Source organism: Leptodactylus fuscus, chromosome 2 (assembly GCF_031893055.1).
Source record: "Leptodactylus fuscus isolate aLepFus1 chromosome 2, aLepFus1.hap2, whole genome shotgun sequence".
NCBI classification, from domain to species: domain Eukaryota; kingdom Metazoa; phylum Chordata; class Amphibia; order Anura; family Leptodactylidae; genus Leptodactylus; species Leptodactylus fuscus.
The window spans coordinates 244,923,044-244,946,629 of NC_134266.1; the positions used below are offsets into that span (position 1 = coordinate 244,923,044).

At 38.8% G+C, this 23,586-nt stretch overlaps 1 protein-coding gene across 1 annotated transcript; it reads left to right on the plus strand.

Moving 5' to 3' along the window:
• Window positions 1-2,596: 2,596 nt before the first annotated feature.
• Window positions 2,597-23,268, plus strand: PDX1 (pancreatic and duodenal homeobox 1). The gene is made up of 2 exons (XM_075262944.1): window positions 2,597-3,005; window positions 22,610-23,268. Exons 1-2 carry the CDS (start codon window positions 2,597-2,599, stop codon window positions 23,011-23,013), a joined length of 813 nt encoding a protein of 270 aa, XP_075119045.1. The 3' UTR covers window positions 23,014-23,268.
• The last annotated feature ends 318 nt before the right edge of the window (window positions 23,269-23,586 follow it).

The window sequence follows — 23,586 nt, forward strand, 5'->3', positions numbered from 1 at the left end:
CACCTCCTTGCCACAGGCAATGCCTAAATGTTGGAACATGGAGCTAATAACTACATGCTTCACCATTGTATTCAACTCTATCTGCATCCTATGGATGAAGGTACAGTTGAAATTGCTATCTACTGCCTAGAACCCCAGGAACGCACATGAAATGTCAGGCTGTACCATTTGATCCAGGTCAGCTGAGAGGGCCCTATCCGGATGTACAATTGGTACAAAACAATAATGTTGTCAATATGAAGGTTACCACTCTTCTACTTATTAAAGATTTTAAAGGGGTTTTCTGGCCCAAATCAAATTTGCATGCTGATGACCTATCCACTGACATATGATCTATTAGGGTCCGACACCCACACAGATTTTGCTAGTGGACAGCATCGCGTTCAGCACCTATCCTATAATAGCAGCAGCAATGCAGTTCAAATTAAATTGCACAGTTTTTCTGATTATTCATGACTTCAATGATTGCCAACAATTACATTATTATATTCAGCAACTCAATGTTGGTTTGAGTGCTGCAGCCTCTTCATTGTGCTAAAGTGAGTGGTGCTGCACCACGTGACCAATGAATGTGATGTCATCGACACAGGTAGGGAGCCGCAGTGATCGTGAGAGGCGCAGTCTCTTTACGTATCTGATCTATGGGGAACCTTCACCGATCACATATAGATGACTTATCCTGAGACAACAGAGAATGTCTTCAACATTAGAAGGGCCAGCTCTGTCCTGGGGAGCCCCCTGGACCCAGTACAGGTGGTGGGTGACAGAAGGATACTGTCTGTAGTGAGCTCCATGCGGGAGAACAAGTCCCATCCCATGTATGAGACCATGATAGCACTGGGCAGTACAGTCAGTGACCAACTGCTTCACCCCAAGTGTGAGAAGGAGCGCTATCGGAGGTCCTTCCTCCCAACTGTGGTGAGGCTGTATAATCTACATCAGGCTAAGCGGAGATCACTCCATACAGAGAACTGAAAGATCCTGACCTTGTGATGTCCCTCCTACAATCTTCTTTGCCTTTATCTCTTTATCTGTACCTACTGTCACTGTAATGCCTCTACCGTGGAGCTTTTTGTACTTATATTTTGTATTTTACATTATTAGTGCACTATCTAAGCTGTTGTAACACACTGAATTTCCCCATGATGGGACTATTAAAGGATTATCTTATCTTAATTACATATGTATCTCTGGAGGACCAGACTCTTCCATATATCACATACAAAGATCATCGGTTCAATGGTAATACTTCATTTTATCCCATGATGGCGCTGCAGGGGAATTTAACAGCTGGTGTCAGATTCCCACACAGATTAAATGTGAATCCTGGGACATCCTGTGATCATCTGATCACTAGGGAATCCACCCAGCGCCGCACCTCCCATGAGGCGACCTGAAGCGACCGCTTCAGGCGGCGCTATGCCAGGACCTCAGGGAGGGTGGCATTTTTGGTTACCTAAGCCAATCCAGGACAAGCTGCTGTGGTTTGGGGAGGCCACTGGAGCAGCGCTGCTCCAGCAGCCTCCTCTCACGCTCAGGCAGAGAGCAGGTCATCTCCGTGCCTGCTCTCTGCCAGCAAACGGTGATAAGCCCCACCCCCTTCATTTCACCACGCTCCGCCACGCCCCCTCCGCTCCGCCCCCTCCTCCCAGCGGGGGGGGGGGGGCGGCTTTCTGTAGTTCGCCTCGGGCGGCGAAAGGGGCAGGTTCGCCCCTGAATCCACTTAAATCAGGCAAAAGTCTCAATTGAATAAAAAAAGTTATTATGACCATCTGACCGTCTGAATTGATCATATCTGATCTTGGCACAATGATTGTCACTCCAAAAACTTGCAATTTGGTTGACTTAAACCAAAAATTGTTGGGTCACCTGACTTCTCCATACACAGCTGGAAGAGGGAAAGAAGCTAGTGCCAGACTCCTCTGGTACCAGCTTATTCCCCCAAGAACAAAAGACTTGGGTAGAAGATATTGGGGGTCAAGAGAACCCCATACAAATTTCCTGGCTGATCCATCTTAATTGGGGGCTGAACCGACAACCATCTAATATGTAGGGCAGCTTCCGGTCTATGACTTAGGGAAAGTAGTTGTCAGATGAGAGCACGTGTATCTCTGTGAGGTGAAGGACACCATTAAGGGAGGTTCTGGTGATAAAGCTCCTATGTGTTATCTAACATGCAGATAAACCTATCAGCATATGGAGGGCTATCACATCAAGTGTACAGAAGGAAGCTACTGCCACAGGGCACATGTTAGCGCAAGATGCTGCCATAATCATCATGATAATCTCATATTCACAATGCGACCCAATGTGCTTGACGACCAGGTCTAACACACGACTCACCTGTGTGACATACAAAGTAAGGGACAAATCTAGGGAAATGGTCACTAAGAAGGAGTGAGACAGCTGCACTTATCTTACATAGGACACTCCCATCTGATGCCCATTGCCAAATCACATGAGCCAAGGAGCAGCCAATGTGACTGTAGCACTGAGGCCATTCCCTGCAGGTAAAGCTTACCTGTCAGCTAGCAGTGCAAACTTCACAGAGGACGACTTAACCAGCTCCTTATGTTTTCCTGATACATTCACAGCCATGAACACGGATGACCAATACTACTCGACAGCCCACATCTACAAAGACTCTTGTGCATTTCAGAGGACCCAGGGCCAGGACTATAGCCCAAGCCCACCAGCATGTCTCTACATGGGAAGACAGCAGCCTTCTGTCTACTCCAACTCAATGATAAGTTTGGATCAAGGAAGTCCCCCAGATATCTCACCCTACGAGGTACCGCCTATATCAGAAGACCCAGTCGTGCCCCATCTTCACCATCATCATCACCACCATCATCATCACCCTGGGATCCCTCACCCCCAGCAGCAAACAATGCCCTATCCTGAGGACACAGAACCCGGACTCTTAGATGAACGTAACAGGACCATTTTACCTTTTCCATGGATGAAATCCACCAAATCACATACATGGAAAGGGCAGTGGACAGGTGAGTGGCAGGATAACGCATATATTCTCACAACACGGCTGTCAAACGTCATCTTTATGGGCATGGTATGGTGGCATGCATATATATATATATATATGAAAATATATATATATATATATATATATATATATATATATATATATCCTACATTCATACATATCACAGTGAACCAAGACAGGACACAGGAAACTTGTAAAATTGTTCATGCGCACATGAATGCACAGTGATACCATACTGGTATAATAATTGGTAACATGGCGGTGCCCACATGACATCATGAAACCAGACATCTTTGTAACTAGAGAAATTGTTACCCTGACCGTAATGTATATAAATATGCATATACATATATGCAATACATGCAAACAAACACAAACATACTGTTTAAAAATATATATATATTTATACATATATATATATATATATATATATTTGCATACAATACATACAGAAAAACTTACATAAATATAAATATAAATATATATATATATATATATATACACACACAAGCATATAGTCAGTAAAAATACACTGGCTACATATAAACGTACACGCACACACACATATATATATATATATATACAAACATACAGAACATTCATGCATGCATATATATGCAGGTACACTATATATATGTACACAGCGTGTGTGTGTGTGTATATATATATATATATATATATATACACACACATATATATATATATATATATATTCTGTATATATAAGCATATAGAACATACATATATATCCTACCATATAGACCAGATATTCATACACGTATAAAATCATAAATAAAACCATTTCTCATATATCCTAGTATACAATATATCCCTATCAGCAGACATTGCTATACATGCACACTCATACACATGCAAGAACTGTGCACATTACATATAATACAAGTAAATATTTGAACCAGACATATACACACACACGGAGCAGAATACAATATATGTAATATAATGTACATTGCACATATACAATAGATGTATTCATGTGTATACTACACACATACATTCAGAAACATGAAATACTTAGACAATTGCAGGTGCATATACACATATATTCATGATCTATGTATGGGCTGTGTATGTTCATGTATATACACCTGCACACAGCATACACATATACATACACACTCAGGGTTAGTCATGTTCCCCAGTACTTTCGGGAAATGTTCAGAGTGATTGACAGCTAATGGAACAGACTCTTTCTATCCAGAGGGTTCAGCTACAGAACAATATTGCTCTATCTCGGTGTACAATGTTATCACAGGACCCATTATACACTTTTTGTCACACCTGCAAAGCAAATATTTTTTTAATCACACTGTTCAAACATAGTTTTGAAAATGTATATTCTAGTAATTTTCCTGGCAGGTATGTAATATATCCTCTGCCCTATAACCCTGTCTATACAAGATGTCCAGTCCACCAGGCCTGTGGTGCTATGGGCTTAGCAACCTCACTTATATTGTACATACACCTGAACATGAGCTCACCTGGAGTTATGTATCATAAAGCACAAGGGAATTGGATTTAATGATACAATATGGTGTAATAAAGTGATAATAACAATTATATAACCCTGCAAGAAAACAAAATATAACTAAACACAAATATAACAATACATAGAATATCAATTCTAACAATGGCGAAGATTTTAATGTGCTAAAATCTTCAAAAAATCTAATAAAAATTAGAATAACAAAATGTATCGTCAATTACATGTAAATATTTCGATCCACAATCATTTACAATGTGATTTACATGTTTTACACAATCAATTAGTTGCAGATACTAGGACCAGTATTTAGCATTAATTAAAAAAACAATGTACAGATTAGAAATAATAAAAATTCCTACTCACCTTAATTAGTAAGTCATTATTTTCTGGTTTTAGAAATTTCAGAAACAATTGTTTTGTTAATTTATTTATTAATAATATTTAATGCATCTTTATATTTATTCATTATATTTATTAGATTACATATATTAATAATATTGAATGCCTATTTATTTATTTATTAATTAATTTATTAATAATATGTGGCTGTTTACGTGAAAAGGGCCCAGATCGTCGATACTAATTATAGAGAAAATAGTCCAAAACATTTGGGTAAAAAAAATCACAATTTTGTTTTATGCAAAAATTTTATTTAAAAATATGTCAAGTTTACAAATTTGTTGAGACTTTTAAGAATTTGTACACTTTTGGTGCAGATTTCGTTAGAATTAAAGTGACAAATTAAATCGACGATCTGGGCCCTTTTCACGTAAACAGCCACATATACTAATACATTCACTCAAATTTTACAGTTAAAAGGTAAACCTTTACTTATAGCCACTTATTGTACTATGACCTATTGAGATGGCTTATTTTATTTTCCAAGGAAGTAAAAACATTAATTTCTGCAATTTGTTTCAAATTCTTTAAAGTTATAACATTTGTAGCTAGGAAACTTAAAAAAAATAAAAATAAAATAAAAAACTATATATATATATATATATATATATATATATATATATATATATATATATTTAAAAAATGCTGCAAAGTAAAAATGCTTAAAAAAGCATTAATAGGTTAATTAATGTATTTTATGATTCATTTAACAAAATTAAATTAATGAAGAAAAGAGAAATCTAAGAGAAATATTTGGGGTGAGCGCCCTTGGGAGGAGGAGTCTTGGAAATAATGATACGGCCCCCGCAGAGCCCTGATCAATCAACATCATCAAGTCTGTCTGGGGTGACATGAAGAGACAGAAGGATTGGAGCAAGCCTACATCCACAGAAGATCTTAGTTCTCCAAGATGGTGGGAACAACCTCCAGAATCTGCTAGTGTATCTAGAAGAATTGATGGAGGATACACAACATTGAAGCACGATCACACCAAATAGTGATGGGACTCAAATTTCTCTTTTCTTCATATACTTTGTTCTATTCATTGACAACAATAAACTATTAGCACTTCTATTTCTGAGAACATATCTACTTTGCAGCATTTTTCCACACATGCCTAAAACTTTTTCACATTGCTGAATATATATATATATATATATATATATATATATATATATATATATATATATATATATATCATAGTAAGAATGCCTGACATGCGTTGGTAAATCAGGAACTGTGCCATGTTTTATAGGATGCAGTCAGTCGGAGTTCATAGATGTAATGATTTTGCCATGATGTATAAGTATCCAAAATTTTTAAAGCCAAAAGATTGCTATAAAGACAACATACATGAACATATATAAAATAAAACATGTACAGTATATCTTGGATAGTAGTTAACCAAACCCTGAGAATGTAGATTTCTGCAAACTACCAAAAAATATTTGGATGCACGAACGAGTGTTCCAATCCATGGAGAAGATTTCCATGTACGATTATCCTAAGTTACACTACTAATGTCTATGGCTAAATGAAAAGATCCTCTGAATTAAAAAAAAAAAAAGAGGTACACAACCAACATAAAAAAATATATATAAAAATTCCAGAAAAATATTTGTTTACATAGATATTTAATGTATTATTTCATTACATTTATCATTGGAACATATAATATTATGAAAAGATAAGTGTAATAAAAGCTTGTGACAATGGTGTAATTATATAGTTGAAGAAAGTGGATAAACAGAAAGATCTAGAGATAGATAGATAGATAGATAGATAGATAGATAGATAGATAGATAGGAGATAGATAGATAGATAGATAGATAGATAGATAGATAGATCATAGATAGGAGAAAGAAAGAAAGAAAGAAAGAAAGAAAGAAAGAAAGAAAGAAAGAAAGAAAGAAAGAAAGAAAGAAAGAAAGAAAGAAAGAAAGAAAGAAAGAAAAATCAGTGAGGTCCATGGTCTATATCTTAAGACATGCACCCTCAATTTGTGAGAGTATGGCTTTATTTTCTGTATCTTTAGATAGATAGATAGATAGATAGATAGATAGATAGATAGATAGATAGATAGATAGATGATAGATAGTTGGGCCAATTGCAGAAATTTCTATAACAAATCTACCCTGTATAAATATACCTTTATACTATACTGTGAACCATATTGGAAACAGAAAACTGAAAGACAATTTTGTCATGTGCTAGAAAATATCCTATTGTAGTTCAGATTTGGTGGCCGATTCTATAAATAATTTACATACAGTTGTTATTTCTTTTAATATTTTTGATATTAAGTAAAAATTTCTATACTCTGGTTTTTCTACAGACTAAATGTTACGCCTTTTACTAAAGGAAAAAAAAAATCCATTTATTATATTTATAGTAAATTATATTTATTATTACATTTATGATTGTTAGAAATATTATTTTATTTATATTATTTTATATTTTTATATTTAGATTATTTTCTTCATTTTAATTATCTACTGTTAGTATTCCCATAGAAAAATGTGTTTGCGTTTGAAATAAATATAGTACTTCTCATATGATATAATATAATAATATATAATATAAGGTGCAACTAATTTATCAAATAAGTAACAAAAGAAATGAACCATTCATAGCAGTAAATGGTTACAAAATAATAATGAACAAAATGAATTACTTACTCAAAATTATTTATTTAAATTTGTTGAATCAGTAAGAACATTTTATAATTTTTTTGCGATGAACGTAATTTTTATTTTTTTTTTAAATTACATTTTAAAATGATTTTGAAGCGATTCTAAAACTGATAAATTAACATTTTATTGAAGCAACAAGAACATGTGTCCAGACATCAGGAAATCTCCTGCCTCTCTATTAGTTACCAGATAATGAACATGAATGATCACAATAGAGATGGCTGAGTGTGAGAATGATTAATATATACCGAAACAGGCCAGGATACTTAAGATTGTATTTACCATATTGAATAACAAGACAATTGTCTGGGGTGGCAGAAATTATTAGTTTATTAACAGGTTAATTTTATTGCTTTTTTTTTTTTGGTGTGGTTATACTATTAGAGCTGGTCAGATTTTATCCAATAGAAAAATAAAGCTATAATAATAATAATAATAATAATAATAATAATAATAATAATAATAATAATAATAATGGAAATATTTGGGTAGAAATGTCTATCCAATGTCTAAGTCACCAACAACTTTATAGAGCTTTTTAAGCCTCATGTACATGTCAAAGCTTTGTTCATAGCTGCTTACGCCACAGTTTGATGGCTCCATATGTCACAGTATTCTTGTGTAGTACCATACTTTCTGGGGATTATGTCTCCATGATATGGCATCTGATCGTCCTGATTGTACTTGTCTCTTTCTCATCATACTATTAGAATAACAAAAAGTTACAGTATGGACCTCTAGTCTGTGAGGGTGTACGAGCCCTTAGACCAGGGGTCAGCAACCTTCGGCGCTCCAGCGGCTGTGAAACTACAACTCCCAACATGCTCCATTCACTTCCATGGGAGTTCCAACAACAGCAAAGCAAGTATTCATGCTGGGATTTGTAGTTTTACAACAGCTAGAGAGCCGAAGGTTGCCGACCCCTGCTTTAGACTGTATTCATGGAACATACAGTACATACATAAAGGAGCAAGTCGCATATACATATACTACTCCTAAAAATCAATATGGCCTAGTCACATTGACTGTTGGGACTCATATGCCTTTGTGTTGTATGTCTTTGTATATCTTTTAAAATATTGATGTTCTGGTTTATTTTTGTTTGACTTGAACCAGTTGATGATGCAGGACGAGTATTCCCGTCTTTAGTGATAGACACCTGCTGGATCAAGATGGGTATAATCGTCCTGCTGACCGCATGGGCTTTCTGGTGTTCCTGCGCATTCACAATACTACTCTACTGCAACCCGCTCTATGCTGTTTAACGTATTAGATGTCATAGTCAATTGTGACCGTATCATCTTCTATTAGAACATTGTCTATCCCCGTGGCACCCACCATCAATATCTCCCTATTAGGTTGTTACAAAAAATAAGTATAAACCCTTTCGTTGATTAAAAATAATAATAATAATAATAATAATAAATAAATATATATATATATATATATATATATATATATATATATATATATATATTAAAATGGTACCAATAGGGAGCTAATCTGAAGTATCTCCCACCAAGAAATGCAAACCCTCATGCAACTGCAATGACCAAAAAAAATAGTTTTGCACTCAGAATGCAGCAACATAAAAATGAGGATTTTTAGACAATAACACATTATAATTGTGGAAAGAACTAAAATGTCAAAATATCATACTTATTTAGCATGGACCTCTTTACACTGATCTGTAAAATAAATGTATCCTGTTATAGTCCATATTTTTCGGACTATAAGACGCACCCAGGTTTTAGAGGAGAAAAATAGGGAAAAAATGGTGAATTTTTTTTTTGTTACAGATTTTGCTGCATTTTTTTTTTTCAATGGCTGCAAAAGGAATATATAGGAAGCTCTTATATTTCTCCATTCTGCTCAATCCACTAAAAAAATGCATCAAAATCTGAAACAAAAAAAGCAACTTTTTTGGCAATGTGGGGCATTGGCCTAAAAATCAATGACTTGAATTGTTTTGTGACCATAGCAATGCTGCAGAACTCAAATAATAATCTTAAAACCTTCTTACTCGTGGTGACCCTTGTATCTGGATCCTGGATTATGAAATATCTTGGATTATTGGACAGTCATGTAAAATTATAGCAAATTGCAGAAGCCCAATTCAAAATATAAACACACAATGATGCAATCAATTTTAGAAGATTTCTTATTGGTTACCTTTGTTCCGTCTTCTGCTTGTTTCTCTATATATTGCAGGGTGGTTCATAAAACAAGAGCCAATAAGAGCGGACAAGAAGGTCAAAATTTTGGGAGTATTATATTTGATATAAGGAATGTTAATGGATGGAATGTTATTGAACAAAATTTTTTGATCTCTTTTTTTAGCTTTCTTAGATCGGCGGCCCCACCTTGCGAAAAAGTCGTAGCATAAAAAAAAAAAGCGCAATGTTTTACAGCACCTGTAAAGTGAACAGGAATTGCAGAGAAAAATCTACAGTGTTTTCCAAAACGCTCATGTTTTTGAAAGTCGTAGCATGTCAACTATAACTACAGAAATGCTGGCGTTTTCCCTATTGATATAATGGGAAGAAAGTCTTTCTGTAAAAGACACTGCAGAAAAAAATGCAATTTTTTTTGCAGCAATTCGCTTCATGGGGCCTCAGCCTTTTACTGAATCGCCCTGTTATAGCATTTACTTCACCTTCTTTTGTGGAAACAAACCTACATGGGAGCTGAGCTGAGTATGCATGTTTATGGTAAAATCAGAAGGAATAGCTATCTAAAGTGTATGGCAAACGTTATTGTCATCACAATCTATTTTACTGTGAACACACTCCATACACTCAGCCCATGCATAGCAAATAATCACTGCAATATTTATCATGAGACGCCCCCCCCCCCATCAGCCATGCTGCCTTCAGCAACAAGAGTCTATAGCTTTAATATACTTCAGTCTGCTATGAGGGTCTTCATAATGTACAAGGCAATGCTGACAGTGATTTCTGGGAGAATACTCGCAACTAGGTTATAGTCATACCCTCCAACTGAACCGGATACTGCGGGAAAGCCCTGGATTGTGGGTCATGTCCTGTGGTTCCGGTTGGCAGGAGGTATGTCACAGTGATGTCACAGTACAGGGATAATACACACAGTGATGTCACAGTACAGAGATAATACACACAGTGATGTCACAGTACAGGGATAATACACACAGTGATGTCACAGTACAGGGATAATACACACAGTGATGTCACAGTACAGGGATAATACACACAGTGATGTCACAGTACAGGGATAATACACACAGTGATGTCACAGTACAGGGATAATACACACAGTGATGTCACAGTACAGGGATAATACACACAGTGATGTCACAGTACAGGGATAATACACACAGTGATGTCACAGTACAGGGATAATACACACAGTGATGTCACAGTACAGGGATAATATACACAGTGATGTCACAGTACAGGGATAATACACGCAGTGATGTCACAGTACAGGGATAATATACACAGTGATGTCACAGTACAGGGATAATATACGCAGTGATGTCACAGTACAGGGATAATATACGCAGTGATGTCATAGTACAGGGATAATACACACAGTGATGTCACAGTACAGAGATAATACACACAGTGATGTCACAGTACAGGGATAATACACACAGTGATGTCACAGTACAGGGATAATACACACAGTGATGTCACAGTACAGGGATAATACACACAGTGATGTCACAGTACAGGGATAATACACACAGTGATGTCACAGTACAGGGATAATATACACAGTGATGTCACAGTACAGGGATAATATACGCAGTGATGTCACAGTACAGGGATAATATACACAGTGATGTCACAGTACAGGGATAATATACGCAGTGATGTCACAGTACAGGGATAATATACGCAGTGATGTCATAGAACAGGGATAATACACACAGTGATGTCACAGTACAGAGATAATATACACAGTGATGTCACAGTACAGGGATAATATACACAGTGATGTCACAGTACAGGGATAATACACATAGTGATGTCACAGTACAGGGATAATACACACAGTGATGTCACAGTACAGAGATAAAACACACAGCGATGTCACAGTACAGGGATAATATACGCAGTGATGTCACAGTACAGAGATAATATACACAGTGATGTCACAGTACAGGGATAATACACACAGTGATGTCACAGTACAGAGATAATATACGCAGTGATGTCACAGTACAGGGATAATACACACAGTGATGTCACAGTACAGAGATAATATACACAGTGATGTCACAGTACAGGGATAATATACACAGTGATGTCACAGTACAGGGATAATACACACAGTGATGTCACAGTACAGGGATAATACACACAGTGATGTCACAGTACAGAGATAATACACACAGTGATGTCACAGTACAGGGATAATATACACAGTGATGTCACAGTACAGGGATAATACACACAGTGATGTCACAGTACAGGATAATACACACAGTGATGTCACAGTACAGAGATAATACGCACAGTGATGTCACAGTACAGAGATAATACACACAGTGATGTCACAGTACAGGGATAATACACACAGTGATGTCACAGTACAGGGATAATACACACAGTGATGTCACAGTACAGGATAATACACACAGTGATGTCACAGTACAGGGATAATACACACAGTGATGTCACAGTACAGGGATAATGTACACAGTGATGTCACAGTACAGAGATAATACACACAGTGATGTCACAGTATACGGATAATACACACAGTGATGTCACAGTATAGGGATAATACACACAGTGATGTCACAGTACAGGGATAATACACACAGTGATGTCACAGTACAGGGATAATGTACACAGTGATGTCACAGTACAGAGATAATACACACAGTGATGTCACAGTACAGAGATAATACACACAGTGATGTCACAGTACAGGGATAATACACACAGTGATGTCACAGTACAGGGATAATACACAGGGTGATGTCACAGTACAGGGATAATACACACAGTGATGTCACAGTACAGGATAATACACACAGTGATGTCACAGTACAGGGATAATACACACAGTGATGTCACAGTACAGAGATAATACATACAGTGATGTCACAGTACAGGGATAATGAACACAGTGATGTCACAGTACAGAGATAATACACACAGTGATGTCACAGTACAGAGATAATACACACAGTGATGTCACAGTATACGGATAATACACACAGTGATGTCACAGTATAGGGATAATACACACAGTGATGTCACAGTACAGGGATAATACACACAGTGATGTCACAGTACAGGGATAATGTACACAGTGATGTCACAGTACAGAGATAATACACACAGTGATGTCACAGTACAGAGATAATACACACAGTGATGTCACAGTACAGGGATAATACACACAGTGATGTCACAGTACAGGATAATACACACAGTGATGTCACAGTACAGAGATAATACACACAGTGATGTCACAGTACAGGGATAATACACACAGTGATGTCACAGTACAGGGATAATACACACAGTGATGTCACAGTACAGGATAATACACACAGTGATGTCACAATGATAAAACAATGATGTCAAGAGTTCACATGCAGCATAATATAAAACTTTACAGGATCAATCTAGAGCCTCTCCACCTCAAGGGAGCCATAACTTTTTTTGGGGGGAGAGCATGGACAATTACTTGCAGAGTCTCAGGGGGAAAACTCTGTTAGGCCAGGACCCTACAGGCCGGAAATGCTGTGATTTGCCCGCGGCAGAAACACCACGGGAAAAATTGCGGTTTTATACAGTACAGGCAAAGTGGATGAGATTAATGCGAATCCCATACCCACTTTGCGGTTAAAAGGACAGCATGTACACGCTGTGATTTCCAAAACCGGCACAGTTTTGGAAATCGCAGCGTGTCAATTATATCTACGGAAACACCAGCGGCTTCCCCATAGATATAATGGTAACCGAAAGTCCGTGGAGGAAAACTGTGCAGACTTTCTGTTCCAAGCACTGCGGGAAGAACCGCGATGCATTCCCGCTGTGGTTTTTCGCCCCATGGGGCCTTAGCCTTAGGGGGGATTTATAAAGACTGGCATAATTTACCATAAACCAGTAAAGTAAATCTAGAGCCTCCCCGCTTTGAGAGTGACATAGCTTAAATTTTGCAATCCGTATTTCATTAATTTACGTCAGTCTTTATTTCCTCTGCACTAGTGGAGGGTTCTCTCATCATGAATAGTTCTCTTCTCCCAGTGCCTTTGTGCCTAGTCTCAGGGCTGCCATAGTTTTTAATGTCATTTATGCCACTTTTCTACCATACATAATGAATATGGAGCAGGCTGAAGATCTGTCCATGTGCTGCTGCGCCCTGCCCACTTTAAGAAAAATGGCAAGGCTAGTGCAAAAACGGCACTTGCAACTATTTTAGGATGGATTCACACCTAGGACAATCCGCCTCAGAATCCGCTTAAAATTGGTGGATTGAAAAGTTCTCTCTGCTGGTTTTAGCATAAAACGTTAGAAAACCTGTCAGACCCCATTATAGTCTGTAGTCTTATTAGGTAGAAAGGGTCTTTTAAGACCCCATGTGGACTCGAACGACAGACATCTGAACACTAGTGTGAACTTAGCATTAGCCATAAGTGTCATTAAATAGTCGAAAATAAATTATTTGCAACTATTCTACACCACTTTTGTGGTGTAACTGTACGTAAGGGAATGTCTATAGTTTTGTCAGTTCTGTTCACCAGTCACAGTCTATAACTTGCCAAGTTTGACCTTTTAGAGGGGAGCTCTTCTGCCTACAAGGTCAATGTGGTCAGGATAGTGGTGCAACTCAAAGGTTCAGAGCCAGGTACAACTGTAACATCTGCACATCTATACCTTTAGCCAAGAGGAAATTAAGGGAGAGGGGAAGGGCTAAACACCTGACACATGTATGGTGGGCTAGGGCTTACTTACAGCAGGTAATCTTTTTTTTCCCATATAGGGATCACAATGTACATTTTTTTTCCTATCAGTATTTCTTTGTAGAATGGGAGGAAATCCACGGGAGAACATACAAACTCTTTGCAGATGTTGTTCCTGGCAGGATTTGAACCCAGGACTCCAGTGCTGCAATGCTAACCACTGAGCCACCGTGTTGCCCCTTACAACAAGTAATCATAACAGCATTGCTGTATAAAGAGCAGTACTTGAAGAGGACAGAAAGACTATCCTCTATCAATAATAGAGGAGAATTTCAAGCTACCTTTAGACAATGACTCTAAGGCTGGCGACATGCATAAGATCAGCATTGTGTTAGGGTACCTAAGGCCCACCAGTAAAAGCTGAATGCTTATATACAGTAGTCGATTATCATTGTCCCTCCTGATGTTACATAAACATCAGGATCACAAACTGCAGACCTAAGACTTTTATATTGATGCCCTATCCTTAGGCTAGGTCATCAATATCATCAGATAGGTAAGAGTCTGACCCCCACCAACCAGCTATACTAAGCAGATTGCTCCATCCATTGAGCAGTGATCATTTCAGGATTCTGCAAATCAACTCCCATTAAATTGTAAAATCCTTTTCACTCCTTAGTGATACATATTGGAAAATGGATTCATTGTTGCAGCTAGAAAATGAGCTTGTGTGTAGTGTAGATTGTGAAGTTATGTGCTCTGTTCAGGAACACTAATCTTTTCCCTGCATCTCTGTTGTACATACACACGTGGACAAAATTGTTGGCCCCCTTGTTTAATGAAAGAAAAACCCACAATGGTCACAGAAATAACCTGGATCTGACAAAAGTAATAATGTATAAATGAAGAAATGAAAGTCAGACTTTGCTTTTCGCTTCAACAGAATTTTTTAAAAAAATAAAACTCGATCACACGATTCCTGTAACTGTCAGTGAGACTTCTGCCCCTCTCAGCAGGTATTTTGGCCCCCTCCTCATGAGCAAACTGATCCATTTGTTTGAATGGGGCCTTTTCCAGACGACATGTTTCAGCTCCTTCCAAAGATGCTCAATAGGATTTAGGTCAGGGCTCATAGAAGGCCACTTCAGAATAGTTCAATGTTTTCCTCTCGGCCATTCTTGGGTGTTTTTAGCTGTGTGTTTTGGGTCATTATCCTGTTGTAAGACCCATGGCCTGTGACTGAGACCAAGCTTTCTGACACTGGGCAGCACATTTCTCTCTAGAATCCCTTGATAGTCTTGAGATTTCATTGTACCCTGCACAGATCCAAGACACGCTGTGCCAGAAGCAGCAAAGCAGCCTCAGCATATAACAGAGCCTCCTCCATGTTTCACTCTAGGGTCAGTGCTCTTTTCAAGATATGCTTCATTTTTCCATCTGTGAACGTAGAGCTGATGTGCCTTGCCAAAAAGTTCGACTTTTATCTCATCTTTTCATAGGACATTCTCCCGGAAGCTTTGTGGCTTGTCAACATGTAGTTTGGCAAATTCCAGTTTGTCAGATTGAAGTTATTTCTGTGACCATTGTGGGTTTTTCTATCATTAAACAAGGGGTACCAACAATTTTGTCTATGTGTGTAGTTTTTCCTGTGTGCACCAGGCTGTTGCCTTGGTTAGGACGGCCATATCTTAGGATTCCCCTTAGCAGGAATTGTTCCTGGAGTATTACCAGCTGTTTTGGGCCACTTCCTGGACAGTGCTTGTACATTGGTTTGTGACCAGAGACAGAGGGTATGCCATTCCACTTTACCCCATCAAGCTCCATTATTGTAAATTGCTCTTGGAGCCTGTTTGGACTGCAGCCAATATACTGTATACCCTCTAAGAGGGACTGTAACTATTGCAACTATAGCACTGTGTGCCCACTAGAAACTGCAACCTGCATAAAAACTGGAACCACTAAGCTCTGTAAACATCAAGAATGGCATCCATTTGTTATTGTAACAGCCAGATCTGTACCCTGTACTGTAACCATAAACAACGACACCCCTCTTGTAGTAAAGATATATATATATATATATATATATATGTGTGTGTGTGTGTGTGTGTGTGTGTGTGTGTGTGTTACAAACATTGTTTAATTCTGCTGTAATTGTATAAACCTAAAGGATGTGACCCTCCCAGTGACTGTTTTAGGCAGCCAGAAAATGAGTCTGCATGTAGTGTAATTTGTCAGGTTATGTGCTCCCTTCTGTTCCTCTGAGGCACACATTGTTTCCTGCATTAACAGGAAGTCACATTCACAATGCAGGTTTGTGGGAGGGTCTAATAGATTTGCATGGTGAGTTCCTTCCTATTCATACAAGAAGTACTGTGTGCATCAGAGAAGCAGAGAGGTCAGCGCTCCAGAGGGAACACATAACTTCATGATAACGCTGTCAGTAATTTTTTTCAGTTGCATTACTCTCCACACAGGCTGAATTAGTGCGTGGGGTTTACTGGGGTGCTTCTTTATGAAACAAAAAAATCTGTTTGTCATGGTAATGAAAGTGGGGGATATTAGAGACTTTGGTCTAATTTGCAATAGGTCAGTGAAATCCTATCAGTCAATATTCTACAGCTCTAGTATTTATGACGCATCACGCAACTATGTAATAAATGTTATTGGCTGGAATAAACCTGTTATGGTAAGATGCCATTATACATTGGCTATTGTAACATTGTTAAAAATCAAGACACTAAAAATACACAGTTCAGCCCCTGTTATCTACTAAAAAAAGGCAGAACTGTAATCGTAGGCAATTGATACATATTTCATAGTATTCCCGATACTGCTTGGACTTTTATGTCTTGTGTCAGTGAGTTTTTAGAGACCAATCTAATCAAACATAAGTCAGTCCTGACAAATGACAATTACATGAATGCCGGGATTCCAATCAATAGATTCTAAAGTTTAATTGCTGAACATGGGAAACTAGATTATACAGGTTCAGCTGGGCATCAGGAAGGCGCTAACCTGGAAAGTCCAAGGTCCTCGAAAGTGTATTGATTGTGGGGTGACGCGCCTGATGGGAGTGCTGATCATACCCCTACACTAATGCCGACCATATAAAATAGTTCACACCCCAGTTCAGCCCCCTAAATTAATTCAGATCAACAAACGTAAATTAATTCAGACTCCCAGACTAGGACCCTAACTAGACCAGCAACTTAATTCAGGCTTCAGCTCAGTCCCCCTAAATTAAAGCAAACTATTTGAGACCCTCTAGACACAACCTATGGATAAATTTGACTAGATTGCCTAATCAATTCAGACTCCATACTAGACCCCCAAATTAACTTTGTACCCAAGTTAGCCCTTTAATTTATTTCAGACCCCAGGTTAATGTGGCTCTGCACCCACTGAAGTCACTATACAGGGCATGGAGCTGTTGGAGTCTGACTCCATGTACTGTATAGAGTAGACCTATCCTAAGAATAGATCAATCTTGGACAACACCTTTAAATATAGACCATTAAATTGTTTCAGACCTCAAATCTCTCAATAAATTCAGAACTTAGAACTCCATAGTATTTCAAACGCCAGCTGTCTATATTTTTTTCAAACCCCTAAATTAACCCCCAGACATATACATTTTCATACCCCAGACTTACCCCTAAATAAATTTATACCCTAGACTTAATCCCTAAATAAATTCATACCCCAGTTCTGTCCTCCAAAATAGTTTCATACCCTAGACCCAACCCCTATATCAATTCCTACCCCAGTTATGACCTCTAAATAAATTCATATCCCAGATGTACCCCCTAAATATATGTATACCCCAGGCTTAATCCCTAAATAAATTCATACCCCAGACCTAACCCCTAAATATATTCATAGCCCATTTCTGACCTCTAAATAAATTGATACCCCAGACTTAATCCCTAAATAAATTAATATCCCAGACATACCCCATAAATTCATATCCCAGTCCTGACCCAGTTTTAACTTTAAAGCAGACTCCTAATGTAATTCAGACATAGGGTAGACATCCAAGTTAATTTGGAGCCCAGTTCAGGCCTCTGTGTGCACTCTGTTGTCATTCAAATGAATAGGAGCTGATCTGCAGTACCTGGTCTGACCACTACACGGAGAACAGTGCTGTCTGCTTCCTGCTTCGCTCTCTGTGTATCAGCTGATCTGTGCTTGTGTCAGATGCTAAACCCCAGTGGTCTGGTAATGATGATCTATCCTTATGATTTGTAGCCCAGAAAATCCCTTTTAACCACAATAATATCTTAAAGAGAGTCTGTCAAAAGTAAATTCAACATAAATCTAATTGCACCCTATAGAGGTGTTTCTACCATTTCAAAATACACCTCTGCTATTCAGCCTTGGATCCCAATTTTCATGTAAATTGCCATTGTATTTTATGCACTTGAGGTATGCATGCAATCTAAAGCTGAGATCACAGCCCGTACAAGCTAACCCCCCCCCCCCCCCAAGGCTTGTGTCCTCTCATTTGCATATGAATAAGATAATTTATGTGAAAATGGGACTCCTAAGTGGAATAACAGAGACATATTTAGAAACTGTAGAATTCCTCCACAAGGTACATGGATTCAGTTTATGACCGATTTACTACTGACAGACTCCCTGTACGATTAATCTTCAGTGACCTCTGCAGGAAGAAAGGGGTGTTACAAGTTCAGTTTGCTTAGCTAACAACTGTATCTAACAGATAGAGCCGTACACTGTTTGAAGAAAAACATTGTAACACTATATAGTCCAAGTGTAGTTATAAGTGATACTATAGGAAGTATGGAGGGAGCTGTTAGGGGAATTCTTCTGTCATAACTGGAGAATATTGTCTAAGTATTTTCCAGGACAACTTCTTAATTCAGGAGTCCGAGGTGCTTTGTATAGACGTCAAACTCCTTTGGAGCTAGTTAGAAATTTCTATCACTGGCACAAATACAAGGCCAAACACCTATCCCTGGCCTGATCCCATGTGTCCCTGAGAAAGGTTTTGTAAGGTGGATTTATCCTTTATCCATTCTGACCTTTTATTCACTTTCCACAACTGCCTGTGACTTTATCTCTACCTGTCATGGCCCAAAGTACTAATCTGAATAATTGTCTGTGTCCATGGGACTAGATCCTGTGATCGCTGAGACAGGAAGTCATATTATTTAATTCACAGATAGGAGTAGACCATAGAAGGGAGCCATACAAGACAATGACTGCAGTCATGTTATATGTCTGTTATACGGGATATAAGTTACTTTCTCACTGACTTAAGTCTAGTGACAAACCAATGTTGTACTGATAAGCTTGGACTATTCCAATATGGTGCCAGCTCAGAGGTCTCTGCCAATGGCAGGGCGTAATAGTAGGACACTGCTGAAACAATACAAAGCAGTAATAAGGTTCTGCAGTGTGTGGTACAAATTATCAGATATTTGGAGGTTTAAGGTGACTCCCCAGTGTTATTTTTTTTGTAGCTAAACGTAGATTCAAAATCTGCTATTGCTGATGCTATCACCCATGTGTAGCACCTGTACCCAAGTATGGTACCTTGTACTCATGTCTAGTACCTACATCCAAGTATGGTACCTTGTACTCATGTCTAGTACCTACATCCAAGTCTGATACCTGTACTCATGTCTAGTACCTACATCCAAGTCTGGTACCTTGTACTCATGTCTAGTACATACACACAAATCTGATACCTGTACTCATGTCTACTACCTACACCCAAATCTAGTACCAGTACTCATGTCTAGTACCTACACCCAAGTCTGGTACCTGTACTCGTGTCTAGTACCTACACCCAAGTCTGGCACCTTGTATTCATGTCTAGTACCTACGTCCAAGTCTGGTACATGTGCTCATGTCTAGTACCTACGTCCAAGTCTGGTACATGTGCTCATGTCTAGTACCTACGTCCAAGTCTGGTACATGTGCTCATGTCTAGTACCTACGTCCAAGTCTGGTACATGTGCTCATGTCTAGTACCTACGTCCAAGTCTGGTACATGTACTCATGTCTAGTACCTACATCCAAGTCTGGTACCTTGTACTCATGTCTAGTACATACACACAAATCTGATACCTGTACTCATGTCTACTACCTACACCCAAATCTAGTACCAGTACTCATGTCTAGTACCTACACCCAAGTCTGGTACCTGTACTCGTGTCTAGTACCTACACCCAAGTCTGGCACCTTGTATTCATGTCTAGTACCTACGTCCAAGTCTGGTACCTGTACTCATGTCTAGTACCTACATCAAAGTCTGCTACCTGTATTCATGTCTAGTACGTACACACATGTCTGATACCTGTACTCATGTCTAGTACCTACACCCAAGTCTGGTACCAGTACTCATGTCTAGTACCTACACCCAAGTCTGGTACCAGTACTCATGTCTGGTATCTACATCCAAGTATGGTACCTTGTACTCATGTCTAGTACCTACATCCAAGTCTGATACCTGTACTCATGTCTAGTACCTACATCCAAGTCTGGTACCTTGTACTCATGTCTAGTACATACACACAAATCTGATACCTGTACTCATGTCTACTACCTACACCCAAATCTAGTACCAGTACTCATGTCTAGTACCTACACCCAAGTCTGGTACCTGTACTCGTGTCTAGTACCTACACCCAAGTCTGGCACCTTGTATTCATGTCTAGTACCTACGTCCAAGTCTGGTACCTGTACTCATGTCTAGTACCTACATCAAAGTCTGCTACCTGTATTCATGTCTAGTACGTACACACATGTCTGATACCTGTACTCATGTCTAGTACCTACACCCAAGTCTGGTACCAGTAATCATGTCTGGTATCTACACCCAAGTCTGGTACCAGTAATCATGTCTGGTATCTACACCCAAGTCTGGTACCTGTACTCATGTCTAGTACCTACATCCAAGTCTGGTACCAGTACTCATGTCTAATATCTACACCCAAGTCTGCTATCTGTATCCTTGTCTAATGTCTGTACCCTTGCGTAGTACCTGTAGCCATGTGTAGTATCTGAACCAAAGTCCAGTATCTGTACCCTTGTCTAGTATGAGTTCCATAGTCTAATACCTGTACTCATGTCTAATATCTGTACACAAGTCTGGTACCTGTACCCATGTCTAGTACCTACACCCAAGTCTGGTACCTGTATCCTTGTCTAATATCTGTCCCATTGTATAGTATCTGTACCTAAGTCCAGTATCTGTAGCTATGTCTAACATCAATCTCAAAGTCTAATACCTGTACACATGTCTAGCATCTTTACACAAGTCTGGTTCCTGTACCCATGACTAGTATCTACACCCAAGTCTAGAACCTGTACCTATATCTAGCACCTGTACCTATGCTTATTATCTGTACTCAAGTCCAACACCTGTACACACATCTGTAATATGTGTACATCTGTACAAAATGCACCTTCCAGGACCTTACTATGTGAGGATGATGTCACCACTGGTGCTGAAAGTTGTGCTAGCTACTGCTCATAACACTATAACACTAGGGAAGGTTATGGAGCATGGTAACTTGACTGGAAGACAGGACGTAACCATCAGCAGTATATGAGAAGCGGGATATAGAGAGCAGTTTACATGAGAACCAGAGGAAGGGCTTGGAGGCATTTTGTGATCGCACCTTCATCATGTCATTTATTCAGGAAGATGAAAAGCAGGGTAATGGAAGACACTGTGAGTAGGAAAATACAGTATTACTTTGATAGGTGGCCCTTCAGACCGTAATATGAGTCTAAGAAAAGCACTGGAGTGTTCTTTTAAGTTCCCTAGGGAGACTTGAAAAAGTACAAAAAGTTGCTAAAAGTATATAAGAAAAGTATAAAAATTCAAAAAATTGAAAGGTACAACTGATGTCACCTGTCAGCCCCACCATCATATATGTATGGCCTATCATAAGGGTAGGCTAGAAAAAAAGAAATTCCTAGACAACCCATTTAACATATCAAAAAATAAAATCAATGAAAGATATTTGGTGCCGCCATATTGGAAATGCGAAAACCTTTAAAATATGGCATATACATAAATTCCTTTAATAGTGCGTATCTGTAACATTTTGCGTTTTCCATCCTAGGTGGCTCCTATATGATGGAACAAGAAGAAAACAAGAGAACAAGGACGGCTTACACCAGAGCTCAGCTTCTAGAACTGGAGAAGGAGTTCCTCTTTAACAAGTACATCTCTAGACCCAGGAGAGTTGAGTTGGCTGTCATGCTGAACTTGACCGAAAGACACATAAAGATCTGGTTCCAGAATCGTAGGATGAAATGGAAGAAGGAAGAAGACAAGAAGAGAGGACGAGGAAGTGACCCAGAACAGGACTCCGTGGTGTCCTCTGCCGACATTGTAAAGGATGAGTCTCAGTGTATGGGAAACACGCCGCCCAGCAGAGACTTGGTGCTGTCACCTCCTCTGCCGACATCATCATCCTCACAAGCCAGCTCTATGCCATCCTCCAGACAAGCTGATAAGCGATAGAGATAAATTGTCACTGGTGACTCTAAAGTATTACAGTATATTGACTCTATAGACTTAGATAATATAGATCAGGCTGTGGAACGGACACCTTGGGCCTGGCTATTACCTGTAAATGTGATCTATGCTTTATGTAGTAGTCATTGACAATGTATCACATTATACATATTGGAAGTGTTCTGCAGTACAGTACATAATGGACCACAGGAATATGAAGATCGTCTCTTGTTCATGACATCATTCAACTGGACTTTTATGGAGGATCCAACCATCCATGACTTCTGTCTTAGCTTTTATAACATCATCTATTAATACTTACCTCTATGTAATAATGGCTACACCATGAGCATCTGGGGATGGCACTGGGGATGAGGGAACGGAATCCAGCTCAGGTTTGCCCCCATCCCCATCCCATATACATGATGTATTCCACACTCAACAGACATAGGGAGGGAAAAGTCCAAAGGTAATGCTTTCCATCAAACCTGTCTCTCCTGGTATATGTGAGCTAGTCGGAAGGGGTCCCCCAACTGTATCTCCTATGAACTAAGGGGTGTAACTTGAGGGGGTGCAGTC

Bases quoted from the DNA above. Each gene is read 5' to 3' on its own strand.
- PDX1 (XM_075262944.1), top strand. From the start codon at position 2,597: ATGAACACGGATGACCAATACTACTCGACAGCCCACATCTACAAAGAC. The intron at 3,006-22,609 runs GTGAGTGGCAGG...TTTCCATCCTAG, and splicing joins ATGGAAAGGGCAGTGGACAG to GTGGCTCCTATATGATGGAA.